Source organism: Diorhabda sublineata, chromosome X (assembly GCF_026230105.1).
Source record: "Diorhabda sublineata isolate icDioSubl1.1 chromosome X, icDioSubl1.1, whole genome shotgun sequence".
Taxonomy (NCBI): domain Eukaryota; kingdom Metazoa; phylum Arthropoda; class Insecta; order Coleoptera; family Chrysomelidae; genus Diorhabda; species Diorhabda sublineata.
This window is the reverse complement of record NC_079485.1, coordinates 28,283,811-28,308,198: the sequence shown is the minus strand read 5'-3', so window position 1 is coordinate 28,308,198 and position 24,388 is coordinate 28,283,811. Positions and strand designations below refer to the sequence as shown.

Genomic DNA, 24,388 nt, shown 5'->3' with positions numbered 1-24,388 from the left:
TAGGTGGTAGGCAATTTTCGATATACCCACTGTTATCATAGATCTAACCTCCATGCCCGCCCATAGAACTAGTGAAACTGTGTAAATCGTCTACAACCTATCGACTCATTAAAAAACGTTTGTCTCAAAAGCAAACTAACCTATACTTATTTTTTTAATTTGAATTTGTTTCCTATTATGCCTTATAAATTCTGTACTATATGGTCTAGACAGTAATAATAAATTATGGAAACCTTACCGTGAGTAGCGTTATTAATAATAATATCATTATTTTAATGGTGCTACTATTTTAGTGTTTGGAAGAGGATTTTCCCGGTAATTGCCTCCAAGAATCCCCATGTTACGGAGGATATTGTTGATGATGTATTAGATATATGCAAAGAAAATATTTTAGATATATTTTTACAGTATGAATTCTATTCAAAAGAAAGTTTTTTAAAATGGAAACAGAATCTTGGTGTAAAAGAGATTGTTTCAGATGATGAAATGTGCAACTTTATTCATAATTTAAGTAAAAAACTGGTATGTGTGTATAGTAGATAATTAGTTTTGAAGATTAGCTTTGTAATTTTTTATTTTAGAATTTAAACACTAATGGAGTTTGGACAGTACTTTGTAATTTTTTAATGTATGAATATTATGGCAAAGTTGATGAACTAAAAGGTTTGATAAAGTTTAATGCTAAAGTTGAATTTTTGATGGAGAACATATGGTATTTCTATTCTGGAGAACGTATGTTTTTGATTAAAACTTTGAGACATATTTTGGAAAGTGCTGAAAATAAAAATGATACATATTATGAGAAACTCCATTCTTTTGTTAAAGATATTAGTTTACCTACATTGTGGAAAAATGCAGTCAAAGTATTTGATAACTTGATACATGAAATAGGAAAAGATACACTACATTTAGTACCAGCTGACCTTTTGAAAGAATGGATTCATAGAAACAATAGAGAACAGCTGGAAGTGTTGTTGTTATTATTACAAATATTACAAAATTTAAAAATTACTGGCCCTGAATTAGAAAATACTATATCACTTTTTATCAGACATGGTTTTGCTAGACATCCTCTTTATGCAGACAGTTTAAAAATATCAAAACCAGAAGATCTACTTCAAATTAAGAACACAGAAATTGCGATAGTTTTATCAATTTTAAATAAATTTTGGTGAGCATTTCATTAAAAGCTATATTGCTCTTTATTACAACAGAATATTTTAGGGAATCTCCAGCTGTGGGTAAGACTTTGCCTGCAAATCTGGAAAGAAATTTGGAATTGTTACAAATACAGGGTGATAACAGTATTGTCATGTTTGGATGGTCAATATTTAAGTTATCTTGTAAATGCTTTAAACTTGAATCAGGCAAAGAACTAGAAAGCTCTCGTTTTATGGTAGAAGAACTTTTGAAGAAGAATGTTTTTGAATCTATATATGAGCTACTTACACATAGAATATTTTCAGTAACTATATTGCAATCAATTTTTAAGCTAAAAATGACATCATTTTTTTTAGAATTTTAAAAGTAGTTCTGTATCAAACGGCGTATTCAGATTAATAGTTGAGTTTTTGAAAATCTTTGATGTTAATTATTTCTATCAACAACCAGGAGCTGTTAAAGTAGTAGCCGAATTAGTTAATCAGAGAGGAATTGTGATTTTAGAAACCCTAGGATCAGTTTTTCAGCTATCAATGGAGGCATTTCCTTATGTGTTTGAACCATTTTTGGAGCTGTGTAAATCTCTATTATCAATTCCTAAAAGACAAAACTTTGTAAGTATATATTCAATTAACTAATTTGGAAACTTTTCAGCAAGTGTACATTGTACAGTGACCAGTGGCTTCTTTAAATAAATCATCAAAAGTATTTGACATGTTATTTTTAAAATTTACAAACCAATTTTTTGCTTTTATTGTATTTAATTATAAAAATATTAATCTTTTATATCATAAAAATGTTAAAATTACTGAATTTGCCACTAAATTGCTAATTGAAAGAGTTCATTGGTTCTTTATTCTTAACAAAGACCTGCAGATGTCTGATATTGATTCAACTAGCATCTGAACTCAAAATTGTATTCCAAGCTCAATTAATTTTTATTTTCAATTGTTTGTGTTTTTCTTTTCAAAAAATGATGAGCTACTAAGAAAAATCAACTTTTTTAAAACTGAACGCATTATTTTATCTGAGTCACTCTACACTGGTTTCTGAGAAGTACTTGATTCAACATGCTGAGTATTTATAGGACCACCCAGGTAGCTATTCTATTAAGACAGGATAAAGTTTGAGTATATTTACTACCCCTATATGTAACTTGGAATTTCTGGAACCATTGGTGATATTCATCTATCTCTACAAAAGTTTCACAATTATACTGTTTTGTCTTACTCGAGGTTCAGCAAGGAATTCTTGATAGAAGCAGTCTATAATTGCTGAAAATATAGATTAAGGACAAATGTATGTTTTAGTTTACATTCAGTCTCATAAGATACATCAGTGTAATTGTGACTGTTGATATTAGTAAAAAATGTGTTCAGCAGTCATTTATATAATATTTTTCTATCAAATGTGTACTTTAATGTTTATATTTACATACTTTCGCTAATATGCTTTATTCACTTTTCAGACAATGAAACTTCTCAAAGCATTACCAACATTTTTGGCTGAAATACCCTATATGCACCGACAAAGCAGGTATAGAATGACTAAATATTTGCAGTTATTTACCGACAGTGAATTATTCATGATCCCCAATGGTACCATAGTAGAAGAATTTGTGTATGGAGGCAATGAATTCTCAAAATTTCACTTTCCCTTTAGTTTTTTTTTACTTATGGAACAATTTACAAAATCTTTGGTAACAATAAGATATGAAAATAAGCCCGATTGGCATTGTCATAAAAATTTGATGAAAGTAGTTCAAATTGGGTTTCAGTGCATACACCATATTTTAAAGTTATATAAAGGAGATTATAGACGTGATGTTGAACTCAGAACTCTGGTGCAGAGATTAGAAATAGTTCCTACACAGTTCTGTGAAGAACCTCTTAAAAATTCGAACTTTATCCTATTGTACTTTTCTATTAATTGTACTTTAATAAAGAGAGAGTTATTGGATTATACCGAAGCTTTTCCCCCATTATTACAAAAAAGTTTCATGCCTCACATTATTAGTTATACCAAAAGGAACAGAGACAGTTTGTTTAGTCAGCTACATAACAAGTCATTATTGTATAGGGCATTAAAAGATGAAGAAAATGAAAAAACTCATAAATTACTTATTGAGTATTTGGAGCTAGTTAATTTTATGATTGAGGTAAGCAGTTTAAACAGATGAAGCTTTATGTAGTTTTTCCATTTTTAAATATTTTTATTTCAGAAAAATCTTTACCACCATGAAATACAATTAGCTGGAATATGGTATATATTGACTAATACCTTTCCTCTACACCAACAGTGGCACTATGAAGATTCATACGAGCAAACTAGAATTACAAAACTCTGTATTTCTATGTTTATTGGTGTTCTTAAACGTCATCTATTAAAAATAGAAAAAGAATCTGCTGTTATTTTTGAAATGGTTACAGACGCTTTCTATCATGAAGAAATTACTGTTTCAAGCTTCATGTCAGTATTTTCCAAAGATAAGTTTTATCTTCAAAATTTACTGGAATCGGAAATAAATTGGACTAATGGGCCAGCTTTGGAAAGCTTGGAATGTTTAAGATTGCAAGTAGTACTACTATTATTATTATATAAACATAAGATAAAAATGGAGACTGGGAAAAACCTATTAGATGATAATGTAGGTTTTTTTGCCAAAGCAGTAACACCATATATCATTAATCCTTATTCACTCTCATTAAGAAAATTATCCTGCAAATGTTTGGAGCTTTTGTCGCGGGTAAGTTTTTCATGAGAATTGATCTAGTGGTTGTGTCACTTTCACTTATAACAATGTGAAAAAACGTTTTCATATAAAAGAATTTTAATATATACTGGATTGTCATATTTTTTAGGATGAGAATATTCCATTAATGGCACTGTTGGGACTAGATTATGACCAAGTACAAAGGTTATATTTAGATCGATTAAGAGACTCTACAGAAGATGATGATTTGAAATTGCAAATTTTGGATCTCATTGGTACTTGTATCATTCATCAACATGGCATGACAGCTGCTTTCTTCAATGTTAAGCGATCTAGAAAATGGTATAGTGATAACAAAGATAAAACCATTGAAGGAGATACTGTCACTGATTTTATGATAGATTATCTAAAGAATATAAAAAAAGTGAGTAGTTGTTTAATATTTTGGATTATGACTATCGCGTTTGGGGCGCCTACATATCCCTTTATTGGGGTGGATTACTCCACTTATTCTTTTGTTATAGTTTTTTGTTGGTCTACTATTTCTAGGATTCTGGTATCTTCTTCAATTTGGTTTCTGTAGGTATTTTTTGGTCTGCCTCTTGGCCATAGAGGTATCCTCCTCGCAATTTCGGTAGGTTTCCTTCTCATGATGTGTCCTGCCCATTTTAGTTTTTGTGCTTTTACATACCTTACTATATTTTCTCCTCCCACTACTTATTCTATTTCTTCATTCTTCTTCAATCTCCTCGCTCCATCTCCTGTAATATGTTGTCTGAGTATAGTTCTCTTTATTTTTCTCTCGATTATCTTCAGGTCTTCTTCTTCCTATTTATTTATGACAGTTGTTTCCATGGCGTACATAATCACGTACGTGGTCTTATTAATGTTTTATAATTTTTTTTGTTATTTTTACTAATATTCTTGTTTTTGCGTCATTTGTTATTTTTTCCAAATGTTTGATTTTCTTTTTGTATTCTCACTCTTATTCTTTCTTCAAACGTGTGTCCTAGAATACAGTTTCAAATACATATTTGTGTCCTTAGATGGTCCATTCCTCTTTCGTTTTGTCTTGTTCTCTTCATATATTTGATTTTTTTCTTGGTTTATTCCTAAAACGACTTCTATTAGTAGTAAAAATTGGCAACAGCTCTAGCTAAACTAAATCCTGTTGAGATGCAATAAGCAAGGAATTTAATCCCGACAGTTAGTGTGGGAAGGACTTAAAAGCAATACTCACATAAAGCATTTACTGTGGTCGGATTCAGAGGAACCAGTAAATTAAAGGAAGTTGCAATAAAAATTCTTGGGCCACCAGTAACAGCTATGCCACTGCGAAAACACTAAACCATACTTGGCTCGATTCACAATATAAAGAGAAATCGGCTAACATGTGACAAGGCAGCAAAACTGACTTATCTAGATTTATATTGATATAATTGATACACAAAACTCCCAAGAAAATAATGAAAACAAATGACAAAGATATAGACGCAGAAAATAATGTTGAAGAGGAAGTCTCAGGATCTGTAGAATCATAACCAGTCGTATCTGAATTTAATCTTTATCTTCTGAGGATAACAGAAAGAGAATGAAGCTTTGTCAAAAATTAAGCAATTACACTCCATTTGTTTTTTATTACCTGGTCTGGGATCTGGCTTAATATATGTTATCGATACCAAAATAAAAGTATGTTGTATGTATATCTGCTCTACTTACACAAATAAAAAGCACAACAAAAATTGCTGTTTGCCGAAAAGGAAAGAGAACACAGTTTAAAATGCTAAGAAAACCACAAATGTTTTATTTATTGTGTTTTATTAAAAGATGTCACTGTCAAATAATACTAACATCCAGCGTAAAGAAGTTCCAGAAAAAAGTGATCCATTACACAAGATTTAAAAATATATAAATAAATAGAAATTAGTTCATTAGACTAAACATATGAAGATTGTACAGAAAAATTCATCAATAATATATTATTAAACTACATTCGTCAATAATTATCAATAATAAGTGCTTGTTTGACAATACTTCAATATTTTCTCAGAAATTTATAAATACTTGGGTATTTTGGGCATTTTTGTAGCACATATACCCCAACTTTGAATGACTGGGCATTTTATATCACTAGTTGTGGATCAAACCACATTTTTCTTGCTTCCTCTCAGAGGTTTCAATGTGTCTTTACGCATTGTTAATTGTTTTCTCCATTCCTTTCTTTCTTATATTTTTTCTCCAATTTGTTATAATTATCCTTTTGATACTTTCTGTATATTTCTTCCTACTTTGCCTTCTAGTTTGAATAAAAGGTCACAATTCCAAATTATGTAAATAATAATTTGTTTTAGTCTCCGGTATATTTAAGGAGTCCCCTTCAAATAGGAATACTGCATATAATGACTAACTTGTGGTCCAGTAGAAAAAGACACTTAATCGATGAAGTAGTAAATTTAGACCAGTTCTGGCCGTTGTTGAGTAATCCTTGGTATAGAGAATTTGATCAGTTACCGAAAGTGTATGCTTACATATTAAAAATATACAGCATTCAATTAGTGGAGATAGACAAAGATGAAAATTTTTTGAGTTCCATCGAGAAGTTCATCACAGATAAAAAACAAGTTAAAAGTTGGGTAGAATATTTGAGATCCACTTTCAGAGAACCTACAAATATTATTGAGGAGATTGAGGATAGACAATATTTGTTGAAATCTTGGACAGAATTCATGATAGTGCTGGAAAAAACTAAGGAGTTGAAAAAATTTGATGATGTGAACAAGTTTGAATTTATAACCATGAGTTTAGATGGATTAACCTTTCCTCTGGTTAATACTTATTGCTTAAAACTCTGGATGGATTTAGTACTTCTTCAAATTTCTTATTGGGAAATACCTCCTGTGTGAGTGGCTTTATTATTATTTATTACTTATCAAGAAATGTTAAAATTCTGTTTGTAGGGGCGATTCAAGAGTATTGGCCGAAAAAACAATCAATGCACTTTCTATTATAAAATTATATTACTGCGATATGGAACATTCAGCACGGTTAGCAGTACTTACAGTAATTCAAGAGATAACAGAAAATCTCCAAGACTACTTTCAGTCGTCTTCTCCCAATTTATTCAACCTTCTAATGCACTTTGGTCCAATGTTTGATTATGAGTACCAGTTAGTGGAAGAAGGGCAATGGAAAACTACTCAAGATGTTTTTGATACTGCTATTAGGGAACATCTTCTTCCTTGGATGATGTGTGTTAGAATCGTTAGTGATTTATTTAAGCTTACTAATATTGAAGAAATCAGTTGTTGGTTTACTTATAGAAACCTAATTGAAAAATTGATGAGTTCTACTTGTGAATTTATACAATACCGACCAACGATGTCATTAGCTAAAGTCGTAATTTATTGCTTGGCTTTATATGCTGGTTCTCCACTGTACTTAGATTTTTTGGGTAAGAGTATGAATGACTTTTTAGTGAAATTGGACACTTCTATTACTCCACTTTTGCTAGGACACAATAATAAGGTGAGTTTAATATAAAACTCTTATTCTGTAATTTAGTTAAAATTTCTGAAACTGTGGTATTATAATCACGCTGTCTACTACAACTACATAAATACTTATTATTACATTGTTTGGTTCTTTAAGCTTTCGCTGGTTCATATCTGGTGTACTCTTAATAAACAATGGGTTCAAACATTCCGTAATTGTTTTGTAAATGACGATAGCTCATTCTTTTTGTGTTATTTTTAATATTTTAATATTTTTAATATGTTTAAAATGTTTTAAATAAATATTTTAATATTTTCGTTATTTTAGATCAATCCAATGCAACTTGAAGAAGGCTGGGTAACTAGCTCTCTATTTATTCAATTCCTAACAGCTTACTTCAAATCTCTACAGTACCAGGCGTTACCAAATTGTTATACTTTTATAATACTTAGTGAACATATTTTGGGACATATCTTCAACATCCTCCAGACTACTGTCGCTTTAAAAGCTTTGGATTTAGTTATAAATACTTTAGTACTATTTGATTCTATGTTAGAAAAATGGCGACTAGAATGGTATAGAAAATCAAATGCAACATATCAATTTGTAATAGTAAGTTTTTATTTCACTTTCATCTATCTATGTGAAAAATATCTATAAGGGAACGTCCATAAACCATGTGATCATATTATAGTCCTTATGACTTGATAAATATTTAGTAATTAGTGATGAATCATCTATAACATACTTTTATACTATAACAACTTTCAATTAATATTTGGTAGTTACTAATAAATATTATTTAACTGTTAATAAATGTATGTTACTCTCAAATCAATTAATTTATTAACAGTTCATTATTTTTGGAGCAATGTATTCATGATTCTTCCTGAAAAATTAGCATTTATTGTAACCCAAATCAAATCATTTTCTTTAAAAAAATTCATCTGAAAAAAAACTACGTAGCTTTGCTCTCACCTTCTCCCTCTTACGTGGCACTTATCTCCCCTCTTGGACGAGCTACGTGGTTTATGGACGTTCCCTAATAAGACATTTTTCATTGAAAAAAAAATTTTAATGATATTTTAATTTGAAATGGAGTTGTTTTGTTATAGAAGGTAAATTTGAGGTTATAGTTGGGGTACATTCTAATTTACACCCAAACGATTGTAACTGTAACTTTCTACCTCAAGGCATAGTGCGTAGTCGTCGCGAAAGATAACTGGATGTTACTGTTATCGACTTTGTCGCGCCTACTTTTCCCATAAAATATTGGCTGGCTTCCATCCAAACATGATGGCAATTCCAACAATGTCACTTTGTATAATTCTGAAAGTGTGTTGTATTAAAAAGGTATTCAGTTTTGTCTAAAACGCCACCATAAATATATAAGAATCCATGTTGGATTTAATTATACCCCAGAAAACTGCTCGTTTTCACCAAGGTGCCATATTATGAGCCTGCAGTGTTAAAGATGTGCATTTCATCATGGCCTTTTTACTTTAGTGAAATGGATATTTCAACAGTGGGGGGCGTTGAGAACTTTAAGTAGAATACAACGCTGTTTGACCTACAAAATCTATTCTCTCTTAGCACATCAGATTTTGAAATCTACAAGATTGTATGAAGAAAAGATAGAGTATTAAAAAAAATGTATATTTTTTTACTTTTATGACCTGTACTGAAATTAAGCTGACTTAAGTCGATTTTTAAATAAAAGTTTTTGTGGAGTTAACTTTTACAGTTTTAGATTCTGGGCCACTAATAAAATTACACACTTTTCAGAAATAGAAGCTGATGCATATAATTATCACTCACTAGTAGACTTTTCTGCTATACCACTTTTTTATAGAAAATTCTGATAAGTTTCTGTTTTTTTAGAAAGGAGTCAAAAATATAGTGAATGCATGCTTATACACTATTTTGAGGCCAAAAAATATTATTGTACACATTTTGGATGAAACTAACCGATTAATACAATTAGAAAAATATCCTGTAGAACTGATGGTAGCTATAGTAAATAGGTAACTATTTGAAATGAGCTGCATAATGTGTTTCCATTTATATTTGTATTTTTTAGGTTGGTAACAGCTATAGGGCTGGGTTTTTCAATTTTATATAGGATTAATCCAGGTCTAACGGATCTTTTAGACCCATATTTACCAGACACAGTTGTTAGAATAATAGAGAATGATTTTAGCGTACCAACATTTGAATTGCCCATATCCAACAACTTGACATATGGAATGTTGTTGTGCTTAGCTCACTTTTTATGTAAAACATTAGATGTTTTGAAATTAAATAAAAAACATATGACTTCCAGCGTTCCCTCAGAATATTTCACAAGAACTTTTGGTATGGTAGAACACCAAGGTTTATCTGACAATATTCCAACGCAAAAACTAAGTGCCTTCTTACGACATGCCATGTACGAATATTCTGGATTGGCAGATCCTTGGATACAAGAACTAGATTATAACCGAGTCAAAGACTCTTTAGAAATTCTAATGATGTTTTTATCACAGCAAATATTTTTAGATATACAAATTCCTTCAGAAAACTCATCTTATTTTATACGTAATCTTAGCTCAGAACTACAGTTCTTTTATGAACACGTCAAGAGAATGACTTCATCGCACTTAGCTTCTAAGCTGAATTCTATGTCACCATCTTGTCAATCAGAAACTGACATTTTGAAGAAATATTTGATCCATCACAAAGAGACCGAATGTTTTGAAGAGGTAGTGGATACGAACTTTTGTATAATTATTTCAAATTGGTTCACAAACATATGCAAACTAAAGTAGTGTTTTTATATAATTTATATTATTGATTTTGTTAATATAAACCTTTCTTATTAATTTTTTTTCACTTTATTACCTAACAAATTTTTTTACACCAAAAGATCTTTAGGAATAAAAAAATTTTGTTTGTGTACCAAGTACACCGAGCACCACGGTAGACCATTGTTGACATGGTTTCAATAGATCATCTGGAGAGGAAAATATTGCCGCAGAAACGAATATGTAACGAGAGCAGCGACAGAGAAAAGGTAGCGGAATAAATGGAGCAGTAATACCAAAAACCACTTGGATTTCATCTCCATCAAAGATATCGTCTGGAGAGGAAAATTTTACCGCAGTAACGAAGATGAAACGAGAGCGGCGACAAAAAGAGGTAGCGAAATAAATGGAGTAGTAAAACCAGGAACCATCAAAAATATTCTCAAACTCTTTTTGTGTAAGTGCTCTCGTCGTTGTACATAGTCTCGCGATAATTACTGACGAGCAAGCGCAGTAAATACCAGCACTCCGTCGGATTAGGCGGCAGCGAACGTGTTAAATAAGGAATATATTAAACATGTGTGATTCATCAAACATTTTATTGAAAAAAATTACTATACATAAATTTACATTATATGATAAAAAATACTTTATAAGAAATTTATGGTATGGTGAACAAAAATAGGATATTTATTACATGATACTATATTAATTGTAATAAAGTTGCTTTCCAAGCAATACAATCATATTTTATATGGTTTAGTAATTGATAAACGTTAGTATTACAAATCTGCTTCATGGATTGTACAGCTAAACTTTAAATTATAAACAAGCATAGCTACAGCTAACTATTCGTTAATAAATTGAGCTTCCAAATAAGTGTTCTTAAGAGAAACACATGTCTTATAATAAATTTTATTTTTTCCGTTTCGATAATACTAAAAACAGTAATTAACTGTAGGTTTAATGGAAGTAATATTTGACAAATAATTTCTCATAACAGATGCTGTCGAAAAAAATATATGGAAATACTGACATCCTACACATCCTTATGGTGTAAGTACACCTCAAATGGATCTAACTATACTCTTAGTAGGAACACAGAAGCCAGTGTACTTCAGGGAAATATATTGGAGCCCATTATTTATCTTCTATTGATCAGGGGTACCCCATATTCGCAGCGAATGAATAATTCTTGAAGTTATTAATACTTAATGATAAATAACAAATATTAAATGTGAATTATTCAAACTAGAATGTGTTGAAGTTGTAAAATGATAGTTTATGGTACAAGAACAAAACATTTTTAGGACGAATAGGTGGAGTAAGATACCCCAGGAGTTTCCTTCTGAAATGAATTATTTTTTATTCGATAGCCGCCTGCATAAAGTTAAATACAAGATACTGAAGTTTCTCTTTTTATATCACAAAACGTTACACTAGTTTTATAAAAGCTGGATTAATTATTATTTAAAATCGTTTACAATCACCTTGAGTTTCTAGAAGTAAACCCAATTAAATCTCAGTAAGATTTTTTTTCTATAGCAGCTATTAAGATATGTATTTCAATTAGTATGATTCAAGTGGTGAGACTAGTTTCAACCTGTTCCGGTTTACCAGTCAAACATCTTGAGGAACGCAATCATATTTAATATTGTTTCTTGTTGACAAAGTGCCATGTGATGATAAAATCTGTCTATATTATTAATAAATAATTTGGAAGTCTGTTTACAAGTGGTATGAGCGATTTAAAGGGGAAATTAGTCAGTTAAGAATGAATATGTACCTTCTTCGACATCAAACAGAGGTCGTTGTGATACTGAAATGACGAGAAAGAAGATACTTAAAGAATTCTCTTTTTTATGATAACATTGAGCTATACCACAAACATCTTAGATTCGCGAGTTTTTGGATACAAAATGTCTGCTTACAATCAGATTTAGAACCATGCGATTTTTGGCTTTTCCAGATAACAATAATGTGATTGACATTGAGAAGACCATGACAGAGCCCTTTTAAATGCTTTCACTCGTCGATTTAACATTGGGAAAGCCATTTTCAAAGAGGCCTTCCAGTAATGTTTCTTATAGTCATAGATGTTATGTTGGGATAAGCTATTACTAGTCAACGATGGTACTTTGAAGGAGATGAATTCAAATTTATTTGTTTATTTTTTTTCAATAAATCACAATTTTTTTTCTGTCTACCTCTATCCAAAGTATACTTTTCCTGGCCTCGTTGTAAGGAGCAAAGTCGTACTTTTCCTCCCTGGGTAGGAAAACTAAAATTGACATTTATAGAAAATATATATCACTGAGCACTAAAACAGATCTCACACAATTATTTGTCTGCTATAGAGCAGGAAAACGTATCAACCAAATGGTTGGAAAAGATTGCAGAACTTTTAAAACTGCTCATTGCCAAAAATTATACTGGGCATAGTTTCAGAAGTACCTCTGCATGTTTACTTACAAATTTTGAAGTAGACATTCTTGCTTTAAAATAACACGGAGGTTGGAGGACGAATATCACTGAAGGATATGTGCAGCAATCTCTTGCAGAAAAACGAAAAATTTCGAACCAAATTATGGAGTCACTGAAATTGTTTGTAAGTATGAGTATTTCCGGGGGATACCAGCTGAATAATAATGTTGTTAATGAAAATATCATGAAAACTGCGTTGGGCCCAGCTCACTTTTAGTAGTATCCAAATAACTTCTTCCAAAAATTGCACGTTCTACATTTAGTATAAATAATTACCATTAATTAAAAATATGCCAGAAGCAAGAATAAAAATTATTTAAAAATGAGTTTGTTATTTGAGGAAGGCGAAAAAATCATATGTATAACATGCGAGTAAAGTGCCTTTTCCTCACTTGAATGGTTACTACCTCGGGAGGAAAATAACACTTTCCTTTCTTATATACAAATAGCTATTAATCACATATAATCAGTTTTGGGTGAGTTATTATACAATAGTTAAATGAATTTGACAACTTTGCTGCCTTCCACCAACTAAACATATTTCCACTAAGTAAAAATAATTCATACGTTTCGGCCAAAAAAATTTCATAAGTTTGTAATTCAAAATATATTATGAGACACCTTGCATTATTTATTTTGAAAGTCGTATATGGTTTGTTTTGAAAAAAATAGTGCATTTTATCTTTTTGCAATATGACAAATTTATTGACTAGTGAATAAGCCAAAATTTTCAATTCAGTATTAAAGATCAAAATCACAGCTAAATTTATATACATGAAAATCAAATCCAAATTTAACAATGTTTGTACAGATTAAGTTTTCATTCTAATTTAAAAAATTTTCGATCACGTTTGAACTTCAATGCTATATATTTTTTAATCTAGTAATATTACGCGAATTTAGGTGAATATCTCGGAAAATCGACATACCCAGTATATCACCACGTAAAAATTTGTATTTTGGCATTCTTAAGGTATTCTCAAAATTCACGTATAATTCGATGGTCGCAAGTTTCAAAGTCAGGGGTCAAAGGCTACAAAAATCGATTTTTTTTTATTTCTTGCAAATATGATTTTTAGGCTATTTGTTTTTCCTATCAATATTGTAGAGAATTTAATTCTCTACAACTTTTTTATCCAACATTTTCTAATACCTTGAACTGTTTTAGAGATAGAGGGCGTAGAGCACGTGGTCAGAGAATTATCTGAGGTCAACTGGTAGTATCAATGAAAAACTTGTGATTTATAATTGTCAAAATTAATAAAAATTTCGAGAACAAGTTCTAATTTCAATTCTCTCAAACAATTCTCTGAAAGCGCGCTCTACGCCCTCTATCTTGAAAACAGATCAAAGTATAAAAAAATGTTTAATACGAAAGTTGTAGAGAATTGAATTCTCTACAATATTTATAAAAAATAGTTATAGCTTAAAACTCATAGAAGACGAGATATTTGCTAAAAATGTAAAAAAATCGATTTTTGTAACCTTTGACCCCTGACTTTGAAACTTGCGACCATCGAATTATACGTGAATTTTGATAATACCTTAAGAATGCCAAAATCCAAATTTTCATGTTGTCATATACTGGGTGTGTCGATTTTCCGAGGTCAACCCCCTATAATGCCTGGATTATTTGACAAATATATCCATTTGCAATAATTAACTAGACACTAGGTGTCTATTGTAACTACGCCTAGATCCGGTTAGCTTGTTTCTTTTGGTGGAATAATTTTGTGAATCTTCAGAATGAGTGCTGGTTGTAGTCAGTATGCGTATTCCGGCTGCAAATTCTTTTCTGTAGTTATGATCTTCTTTTGTTTTAGGACCTAAAAATATCAATCTAGCATTTGACTTTGATTTAAAGCACTAATTTCTGTTAATAATCAAAAATGGAACTAATGTGTGAACATGAAGAAAGGAAAAGTTTACAACAAACTAATTTTTTTCTGTAATAGCCCAGTCATATTAGGTAAAAAAATAAGTCAACCTCGGAATGAAGGATAGCAAGCTGTAAATTGGTATAAACTTTTGTTTTGTCGTTCTACATGTTATCACAAAAGTTACAAATGCTATCGTGTTCGCGTCTTAAGATATTGAAGGCTAAAGCTCATAAAAATCGGTTTTTCGCTAATATCTTAGGTCCTATTACTTAAATGAGATTTGCACCTAATATGAAAGTTGTAGAATATAAAATTTTCTACAACTTTTGTATATACTTTTTTTCATACGATCAACGACTGTACTGCAACGAGTGCAGTACAGTCATATATGGGCTAATGCAAGGTCAAGCGTGAGTTACGGTTATCAGTACGTTGTATAAAGTCAGTTATTTACTAAAAAATTATAATTATTAATCGATGTCCATTATTTATGTACTAATTATTAATTATTTATATTTAACTAAAAAAAAAACATTTTATTTTTACACGCATTTAGGCTGTGACACCACTTCTGCGCTATTTAAGAACTGTCACTAGAGCATTGGAGAAAATTCCCAATTTGGATAAACTAGTGGAAATATTTCAATAAGAAAAATGCCCCATACAAACATTATTTAAAAATGGAATGCGCATCTAGTTGGCTTTATATAATGCTCCAAAATCTGAGGACAACATTAATCACTTCCACCAAGTGTAGCAGCTCATCAACATATAAAACATGTTTGCTACCAGATTCAAACGTGGTTAGAGAAGAACTTAAGACCTCAAGAATAGGGCTGGGTGCTCGAAAATGAAATCCTGGAGCCCATAAGAACGTTATTACCTTCAGAACCAGCCGAACTACTAAACAATATTTTGCAAATGCAAAAATGGTTGTGGTTCCCGCTGTGGATACGGAAAATTAGGGCTACTATGTTCTTAACCTTGTGACCAGTGTAATGGACAAGCTTGTCTCAAAGCTCCACTTTATACAAGTAATCCCGATGAAAAAAGAACATACGATCCTGAAATTCTGAGGTTTGGAGATGAATACCACCGAAAATGAGGATGATGACAATGAATTGAATATTTTTGAGCGACAACAAGAAGAAGACGATGATGAAGAAGATAACTAGCTTCCAATAACAATTTTATTATAATTAAAATAAAAAAAACTCACATTTTAATAAATGTTTAATATGCCATATTTAAAGATAAATAAAGATCTGTATTGCCTTTCTGTATTTAATTTGAAATATAATTTAAATACATAGTACAAAATTAATAATATACTATAGTTAAATATGAATAATTAAGTTACTTATTTTAATTAGATATAAAAAATCAATAATTAGTACATAAGTAATGGGAATTGTTCAATAATTATAATTTTTTGGTAAATAATTGACTTTATAAAAAGTTCTGATAATGGTTCTCCCCTCCTCACTAGTGTGACGTCACATATTTTGCAAATTACTTTTAGAAATTATTCCGAAATTCCGAAATCAAGTTTGTTTCCATTTAAATTATTTTTCAATAAAATTAACATTATAACAAACAATTAACAAAACAAAAACGATTAATTGTAGAAATTTACAAAATAAAAAATAATAATAAAATTATATTAATAAAAAGTTATAAAATTAATAAACTTCAGCCCACTCCTTTCAATTATTTATAACTGGCGTAGCAGCTACTTCGTTCTCGTTTGGGTTGTTAATGTTGAGACGATAGGTAAAAATTACCCAAATATTTTTTTTTTCATTTTACAGTTGTTTCGTAAGTTAAAAATCACAAAATAGCAAAACTAAGAACCACGTTCTTTCATTCGCGAAAGTCAGTGAATGAAATTGAATCAAAGAAATGACTACTAGGCGCAATGCGTTTGATGACATTTACCAAAGAGCCCCTAGGCGGTTGGCGCGTAATACTAGTAGAGCGAGAGGTTCATAAAGCAATTGGTTTTCGTAAAGTAATAGTTTGAAGTTCGTGTTTTAACATTTAGATTATAATAGATTCTGAAATGTGACATCACGAAATTAAGGACCACTCCCCCCCCTTGTCACACAATGTCACACTTCGTGGACCGCCTCCCATCTCCTTAATTTGTGACGTATTTTATGGTTGGCCCTTAATCGTAACTCACTCAATTTGACATGTAAATCTCATATAAATAATAGGAATCGAGATATTCGCGAGAATCCAATTTTTATGACCTTTGACCTTCAATATCTTAAAACGCGGAGCATTTGTGACTTTTGAGAAAACATTTAAAACGACAAAATAAAGGTTTATATACCAATTTTCAGCTCATTAACTTTTATTCCGAGGTGAAACCCCAATATGACTGGAATATAAGGAAGCTTCATGATTTAGATCTGACGAATAGATGGCTTTAAGATTTAATTTGATAATTATGATCTATTAAATCAATGTATTGATCAATTCAATAGACTGTAAAATGCGCGTTTCGATAACGAAGTTATCGTCTTTAAAGACAGTGGTTGAACTGTCTTTAAAGACAGTGGTTGAACTGTCTCTAAAGTTTATAGAAACACTCTTCAGATTGTGTAATTGTGCATAGTATGTTCTTAGAGTTAACATAAAGTATAAATAGAAAAGGTTTAAAGTAAGTTATTGCACAAAAACTAAAGAATTACCTTTGGCTTTGGGCATATTACATTTAACTTGAGGATAAATAGTTGTTTGTCTACTATATCCTTTATCAGAAGTAAATTTTATATTACTATTATAGTCTTTATAATTTCGTTGTGGTTGTCTATATTCAGATAATTCTCTGGTGAATGCTGATGATGGTTTATTTTCGAATTTAGACATTTTTGAGTGTTCTATTGTTCTACCGTTGTGTTTTGGTGAGCTTGATGATGATGAAACCGAAGAGAATGCACCGTCAGGTTCAGATCTACGCTCCTAAAATAAAGTTTGATATTATATTGATGTAGTAATTTGAATTATTTTTGATAAGAAACAGAATTGGATAAACTTAACAATAGTGTTGGAAAATTCATCAATTGTTATATTATAATTTTGATTCGATAAGGCTGAACCGCAATTGGAAAAGTGACAATCTTCATACCAAAACATTTCGAAATTCTCTTTCCATTATTATTTTTTTGAGTGTTATATTAGTTAATCCTCATCTAATAAATGAATTATCATTTATTTGTAGTGTTGTAGATCTGCTGACAGCTAAATTAAATTTAAGCGAAATCTATTTACTTACCATAAGTCAATGTATAAATCTTTACGTTCACAATAGCGCATTCAAAAAAAGTTAATTTAGGTTAAAACTTGAAGGTTATTTTTGATACCTACTTTATTGTCAATTTCAAAATTATGCGGTATACTGTGCCGACCAGAATTTTCATCTAATGAAAATAATCGCAATTGTTTTCTAATGTCTGCTTTTTCCCTAAAACAAAATTTTCGTAAATAACATTTGATATGAATTATAAAATAATTGATTGTAAACTAAGTACCTTGCTCTTTTTTTCTGAAATTCTTCCTCTACTTTCTGCATGGCTTCCAATTCTCTAAGTCGTTTTCTTTCTCTTTTTTCTGCTTCTCTAGATAACTTATCTGATAATCGTTTCTTTTCAATCTGCCTTATAGTGCTTTGGAATGTATATTTTTTTGGTTTTTTTTCTAATTTCCACGAAGATTCATCAGTACGAGCCGGGTCTTGGAGCGGCTCTGGATAATAATTATGAACTTCTAAAGAAATATCGTCACAAGATTTTGAATATACTGAGTATTTGTTATTGAAATTACGAGGTTTTTCGTTTCCTAAATCTATTTCAGGTAAATATATCAATCTAGAAGATGCATTCACATTTGTGGGATAAAGCAGGTCTTCTGCATCTTGCATTCTACATCTTTCCAACGAATGAAAGGTGTGTGTTAATGAATTCGGAGCTGATTTACTAAAAAACCAGTTTGCATTGTTTTCTTCTGCAAAACTTGAATCGGAAAGTACTTTTCTGCCTAATACTCCTGATAATGATTTTTTAAATTTTTGCATACCACTGTACTGGGGTGCGCTATTTTTTTCTATCATATAAGCAGCCAAACGATTATCTCTAGGAAGAGATAAACTGAAAGTGTGCGGTCCTAAGTAAGCTCTCGATTTTTGAGGAAACGTTTTGTCGTTAACTCCATCTTCTTCAGTGCTCGTATCATCTCCTAAGTCTTGTTGTGGAGTCCAAGATACTCTTTCAGGTTTGTTCAAATATTTCATCTACAATAAACAAGATATTACATAATGGATTGTATGGAATATATGAAAGTGTATTATTATGATGGGGTTTCTAAATTGAGGTGCCATGGTTTTATTTTCCCCTCGCTAGTATTTTATTTTCGCTGATATACCTGGAATCATAATTACAAGCTTTTTTAGTCAGCCTTTACTTTGCATATTTTTTTTGCCAAATCTTAGTCGTTATTTAAAATTTTTCTTCTGTTATAAAATATACTGGGAAAAATGAAGACGTTTCTACTTACTGACATCTTTTTTGTGTTTATAATCCTATTTGTATCATTAGCTGATGTGATATCGTCAAAACAGTAAGAAATTGGATTTGCGGCGTCTGGAGCGTCTCCAGATATTCCCGAATCTCCCGATTTATCATTACTAGACCTACAGAATAAAATATTATTGTGAAATTATAATTTGGTGGTTAATAAACTTATATTTTGTTATAAAAAATGAGATAACTGTATGGAACATTCTTTACAAACTTTCTCAGTTATATGCAACATATTAGCACCACTAGCGAATCTTAATTCCGATTCCAAATGATAAAATTTTATTAATACACGAGGTATGTCAAATTGAGTTACGTGTACTTCGATTTAATTTTATATTGGGCGCACCTCGTATATAATCAAAAATATATATAATTCGTTTTGTATAATTATAAACAAATTAAATGTAATATTTGTTAAAATCATTACCTTTGCCCGGCATTTACTAGAGGAGGTGGCGGTCTAGCAAATTTTTCAATGTGATCTTCCAATAGTACCGGTACATCATCGCTTATCATAGTACCATTTGTATTGTCATTATTTATTGATAAAAGTCTCCAGGCAGCTGATGGGGAAAATCTAGGAATCTCCAATTGTTTTTTAGGCAGTATTGGACGTAACTGAAGGTCTATTCCTGATCTGAAAGTATCATTTTCATCAGAGTCAATGTCGCTGGATAAATCTGATTCAGATGAATTGTCCTCGTTACTCTTGCTGGTGAAATTTTGGTACATTCCATTATTGGGTTGATTTTCGTTAGTAACATTTTTGTTCATACCGAAATAAAACAGTTGTTTTGAACAATCTTTTGCAGCTATACCTCTGGAAGTGGGAGATGGAGACATATCTGGGGTAGTCGATTCTTTACCAGAAGCTTCACCTCGACTGCATTGCGGAAAGGAGTTTTTAGAATTGGAATGATTTTCTATTGTTAACAACAATTTCTTTGTTAAATCTTTACTGATAGGTACATTAGGGTCCAAAGTATTCAACTTAGTTCTTGTATTATTTAATTCTTCTTTTTCTAGCTCTACATGTCTTAATCTTCTAGTTGCGTCCTTTAGTTCCTTGACAAATTCTTTTGAGTTCAGTTTTGTCTCTGGTAAATTCAACGTTTTCAACTTGTCCCTCACTTTATCGTTGTTAGTGATGTTATCAGTATTATGATTATTATTTAGATAATCATCAGTAGTTTCGTTTAACTGACTAGATTGTTTTTTAGTTTCGGCTCTAGTTTTAAACAAACGAGCTTTTCTAATCGGAAGTCCAGGATTAAGGAGATTCTCTGTAATTGATTGTGAATTGTCACTTCCCTAAAATTATTTCAATAAGTTAGTATAAGAAACTTCGCTTAATGCGACAAAGATAAATATTAGAAAGAATGCAAAATAGAAAGTTTTAAATTTGCTCTGTGCATTAGGTGTTAAGGTCAGGGAATATTTTATCCTACATATTCTATTGCGATAACTTACCTTTGAGGGTTTAGGTGGTGAAGGTGCTTTGTACTTTTTTCTCAATCTTCTATCTTGACAATCGTTATTTACATTTTTACAGGCATATCTTAAATCAGGTTCCGAAGCAAAATATTTAATCTAAAAAAATTATTATTTGTATCTAGATAGTTGATTTTTCCACTACAAATCTCTAATAACATTAATGGCACAAAGGGAACATGAAAAAGTATCTAGTGAGGATGAAACAGTAGCCAAATCATCAAAGTTAAAGATCGAATTGATTAATCACCCACCGTATTCACCAAATCTGGCCTCCAACGACTTTTTTTTGTTCCCTAACCTTAAATTTTCACTTACAAGAGATATATTTTTATCAGACGAGGACATTAAAAACATGATAGAGTCACTGTAAATTCGAGAAGTCTATTTACCTCACACTTTCTTCGCCATTACATTATGGCGTCAATTTATGAGAATATAACTGTTGGCCAAGGTGTATATTTTAGAATACAAATATAGTACATCAAATGACTCATTTACCTGCTGACTAGATAGATTATTAGATTGTTTTTGCTTGACCCTATGAAGGAAAACTTTTCGAGAAAGATCTTTTACATCGCTAGAACTACAATCTTCATAATTTTTGGTGATATTTCCCTAAAAAATAATTTTGTTTTGTCAAATGTTAACAAAACTATAAATATTCACAAACCTGTTGACTAGATTGATTATTAGATAATTTTTGTCCATGACGAGCAGTTTTTCGAGAATTTTCTTTCTCTCGTGAACAGTCTTTTTCTTCATCAGAACTATACCTTTTACAATTTTCCGAAACATTTCTCTAAAACATAAAGTTTAGAGGTTTTCCATCATGATAAACATGCTAATAATAATAAATATTTAGAATAATACAGTGTTTTCCAATTCTGTTTCTAAAAATCTAAGATACTTATTAGTGAAATGACGAAATAAAAAATAAGTGATTAACAATATTCTATGATAGAAAATAAAATCGAAAGCGCGTGTACCAAAAAGAAGGAAATAGATAATATTTTACTTTTATTAGTGTGAAATATTATCTTACATTTAGAGTGTCCTTTAACTCTCGTGTCAGTCTAAACTGTCTTCCACTGATGGTACCACCAGATTGAATAATTTCTCCATTACCGGTTGGTCTGAGTTTCAAACGCGCGTCTCTTTCCGGTAAAACTTTATGTTGATAATGTTGTTTTGAATGCAATGGCTGTGTCCTGGGATATGAATGAACCAATTTATCTAACGAATGTGGTTCAGTTATTGTGACATTTTGGCTACCATTATTTCCCATATCACCAGTCGTATCCTCGTTGGCGCATATTCTAAAACCAAAAATAAATATATGTAAATATCTCATTTATAAACATTTGAAATTAATGTAATTAAATACACTTTGTATATCTACACTCTAGAGTCTAGCCCTCAAAAATTATCCATGCATTGGGAAATTTCTAGTTAACAGAGAAATACAAACCGTAGATAATTCAATTTTTTTATTTAAAAACGTATGCATAATAAAATAAATCTATGTGCACGTGGAGAAAAGCGTGTCAAGGTCAACTTTCCAATTTGGAAAATTTGTTGATATTAAATACGTTAAACAATGTCAATTTAAATATCAATAAAAAATTTACAATCAAATATGTTTCCACGCACAGGTAGATATTTGTATAGCACAATAATATACAACGAGGGGATCTCAGAAATATTGGTACTGGAAGTTCTATGAAAATATGTAATATGTAATATTTTTTGAAAAAGAGATAAAATTGTTTTTATTATAATTGAATAATAAAAGTTTAATCGAATGAAAATTAATGTGTTTTAAGAAGTGTTAATTTTGGTTTAATAATGAAAAGTGTGAGATATAAATGTCAATGGAAGAAGTGTTTTAGGTTAATGTATGAAGGGTAGAGCAAAGGAGGAGTATCTCATTTGGGAGGAAAGTTGAAAAAATGTCCAGTTGTATACGATCAATAATCAAACACCTTTCAGAATAGCGCTGCCATAGACAAAGGGTAATCCTTTTATGTAAAAAGCAAGCACAAAAAGGCAAACCCTATTACACTCGAGAAGTTCGAGTGGTACCTACAATGTGGATATTGATATTGAACTTCTGCTTGTTCAAGTGTTCAGGAGAGACTTGCCTTGGTAGCTGATTCTACAGTCTTCCACTATTCCGAAAAATTGACGTGTTCAAGAGCTTCTGCCGTGGTAGTATCGGTAAAACAGAGTGAGGTCAGCGACCTTTCTTCTATGCACTAAGCTGTTCGAGCAATACTTCAAAGATGGACGAATCTGGGCCTTATAGAGGATTGGAAGCTGTTGCGAAGTATTATAGCTTTTTGGTCTTGAAGAGGGCTCTGATAGCCATAGAAAATTTGACCACGTGACTATGACAGGAAATATTGCTCATAACCTCAACACCCAACAAGCCAATTTGCGGTGATGGTGATATTTTATGTCCAAACAGGACCAGGTCCTGAGCTGTAGCCTGGGTGTTTGCTGCATGGTATGAATGTAGCGGACGGAAAAAATATTTGGCGCTCCATAAGTTAATATGTTCAGAATGAAAAGAAAGGTGATTGTTGTGAATAATCAAAAAGTAAGTGATACAGCCAAAAGAAGATTTTTGATGTAAGCAGTGCAATTTTGGAAGTAAGAAAGTTATACATAACAAAAAATAGGGGGAAATAGCAAATTTATTCATTTATTTATTAATCCAACATTGCAGGACGTCTAGTGCTTAGCGCTGCTACACTGCAGAGCTCCAAAAAAAAAATTAAGAAATAAAAAATATGATAATTACATAATTTGAATAATAATAATCTAGGCTAATACAATATTCTCTCTTACTTATACATAAGAAAAGTTTTAATTACTTCGCAGTTGCCTTGTAATATCTTTATCAGTACAGTGGATGAGTTGAATAATCCACCTATTATACGATTTATGCTGTTGCAGCATTATTATTCATCTGGGATCGACGAACGCGTTCTGCGCTCTTTTTCGATAACTCACGTTATAATTCCTGTGGTTAAAAATAATACGGCATGATTTAACTAGAGAATACTCGGCGGTTTAGGTAAATGGCTATTTTCGCAACTTTTCGATTGGTCTGGTTCTTTAGGACGATTTGAATTGAATAACAATATACTATAATAAGATTGTGTGTTATTTTGTGCAGTATGAAAGTTATTTCCACCTCGATAAATACCAACAGATTTCGTAAATATCCAAAAGAAGGCCATCACCGAATATTACTAGTGTAAGTAGAGGAACAAGGTACATAAGAAAATTTACTCAAAATATTTATGTCAAGAATGATTGGATTTGTGACAGTAGCTAAAAAATGCATTATATACCTAGATTGGACGGAAATTAGGGTTACCAATCTGAAGCACTTGAATTTGAAGACAAAAAGGTACGAAAACTGTAACAGCAACCTTCATAATTACATGAAATTTTGTTAGAATCAAACAATATCATATTGACAAAAATTCTTAATAGTATTTAATTGGCTCTCCGCAATACATCTGATGATTGCTGAATTAGATTAGAAACTCTGATTGAGTATTGTTGGATTAAGTGCTGATTATGTTTTTTGAAAGTTGGAACGTTGAGAATTTTTTCCAAAATAGTAATGTATAGTAAATGAACATTTGATAAATATAAAAAAACTTTTTTGGAAAGACTGCAGATCACCTTAATTTTTTTACCACGAGCCGCCAAATTAAAATACTGATAAACAAAATGCAATACAGAATTTCAGCTTGAAGAGTTGATTGGAAGATTAAAAAT

General features: G+C 31.0%; 2 protein-coding genes across 2 annotated transcripts in view; one reads left to right on the top strand and one right to left on the bottom strand.

Moving 5' to 3' along the window:
• Nucleotides 1–70: 70 nt before the first annotated feature.
• On the top strand, nucleotides 71–10,227 carry LOC130451366 (uncharacterized). The gene is made up of 13 exons (XM_056790344.1): nucleotides 71–239; nucleotides 294–522; nucleotides 582–1,171; nucleotides 1,225–1,465; nucleotides 1,518–1,775; nucleotides 2,630–3,319; nucleotides 3,383–3,907; nucleotides 4,023–4,298; nucleotides 6,226–6,773; nucleotides 6,832–7,399; nucleotides 7,694–7,978; nucleotides 9,248–9,390; nucleotides 9,447–10,227. The coding sequence occupies exons 1-13, from the start codon at nucleotides 226–228 to the stop codon at nucleotides 10,171–10,173; spliced, it is 5,094 nt and encodes a 1,697-aa protein (XP_056646322.1). The 5' UTR covers nucleotides 71–225; the 3' UTR covers nucleotides 10,174–10,227.
• Nucleotides 10,228–14,130: 3,903 nt separating this feature from the next.
• The window catches only part of LOC130451269 (uncharacterized), a 33,917-nt gene continuing 23,659 nt past the window's right edge, over nucleotides 14,131–24,388 (bottom strand). Inside the window, exons 2-11 of the mRNA XM_056790179.1 lie at nucleotides 21,636–21,909; nucleotides 21,264–21,392; nucleotides 21,092–21,208; nucleotides 20,570–20,689; nucleotides 19,527–20,410; nucleotides 19,074–19,209; nucleotides 18,053–18,810; nucleotides 17,889–17,985; nucleotides 17,213–17,483; nucleotides 14,131–14,459 (exon numbers count right to left, since the gene is read on the bottom strand). Of these exons, the coding sequence (XP_056646157.1) occupies nucleotides 14,293–14,459; nucleotides 17,213–17,483; nucleotides 17,889–17,985; nucleotides 18,053–18,810; nucleotides 19,074–19,209; nucleotides 19,527–20,410; nucleotides 20,570–20,689; nucleotides 21,092–21,208; nucleotides 21,264–21,392; nucleotides 21,636–21,878 (2,922 nt within the window). The 5' untranslated portion in view covers nucleotides 21,879–21,909 and the 3' untranslated portion in view covers nucleotides 14,131–14,292. The remainder of the gene's footprint in view (nucleotides 14,460–17,212; nucleotides 17,484–17,888; nucleotides 17,986–18,052; nucleotides 18,811–19,073; nucleotides 19,210–19,526; nucleotides 20,411–20,569; nucleotides 20,690–21,091; nucleotides 21,209–21,263; nucleotides 21,393–21,635; nucleotides 21,910–24,388) is intronic.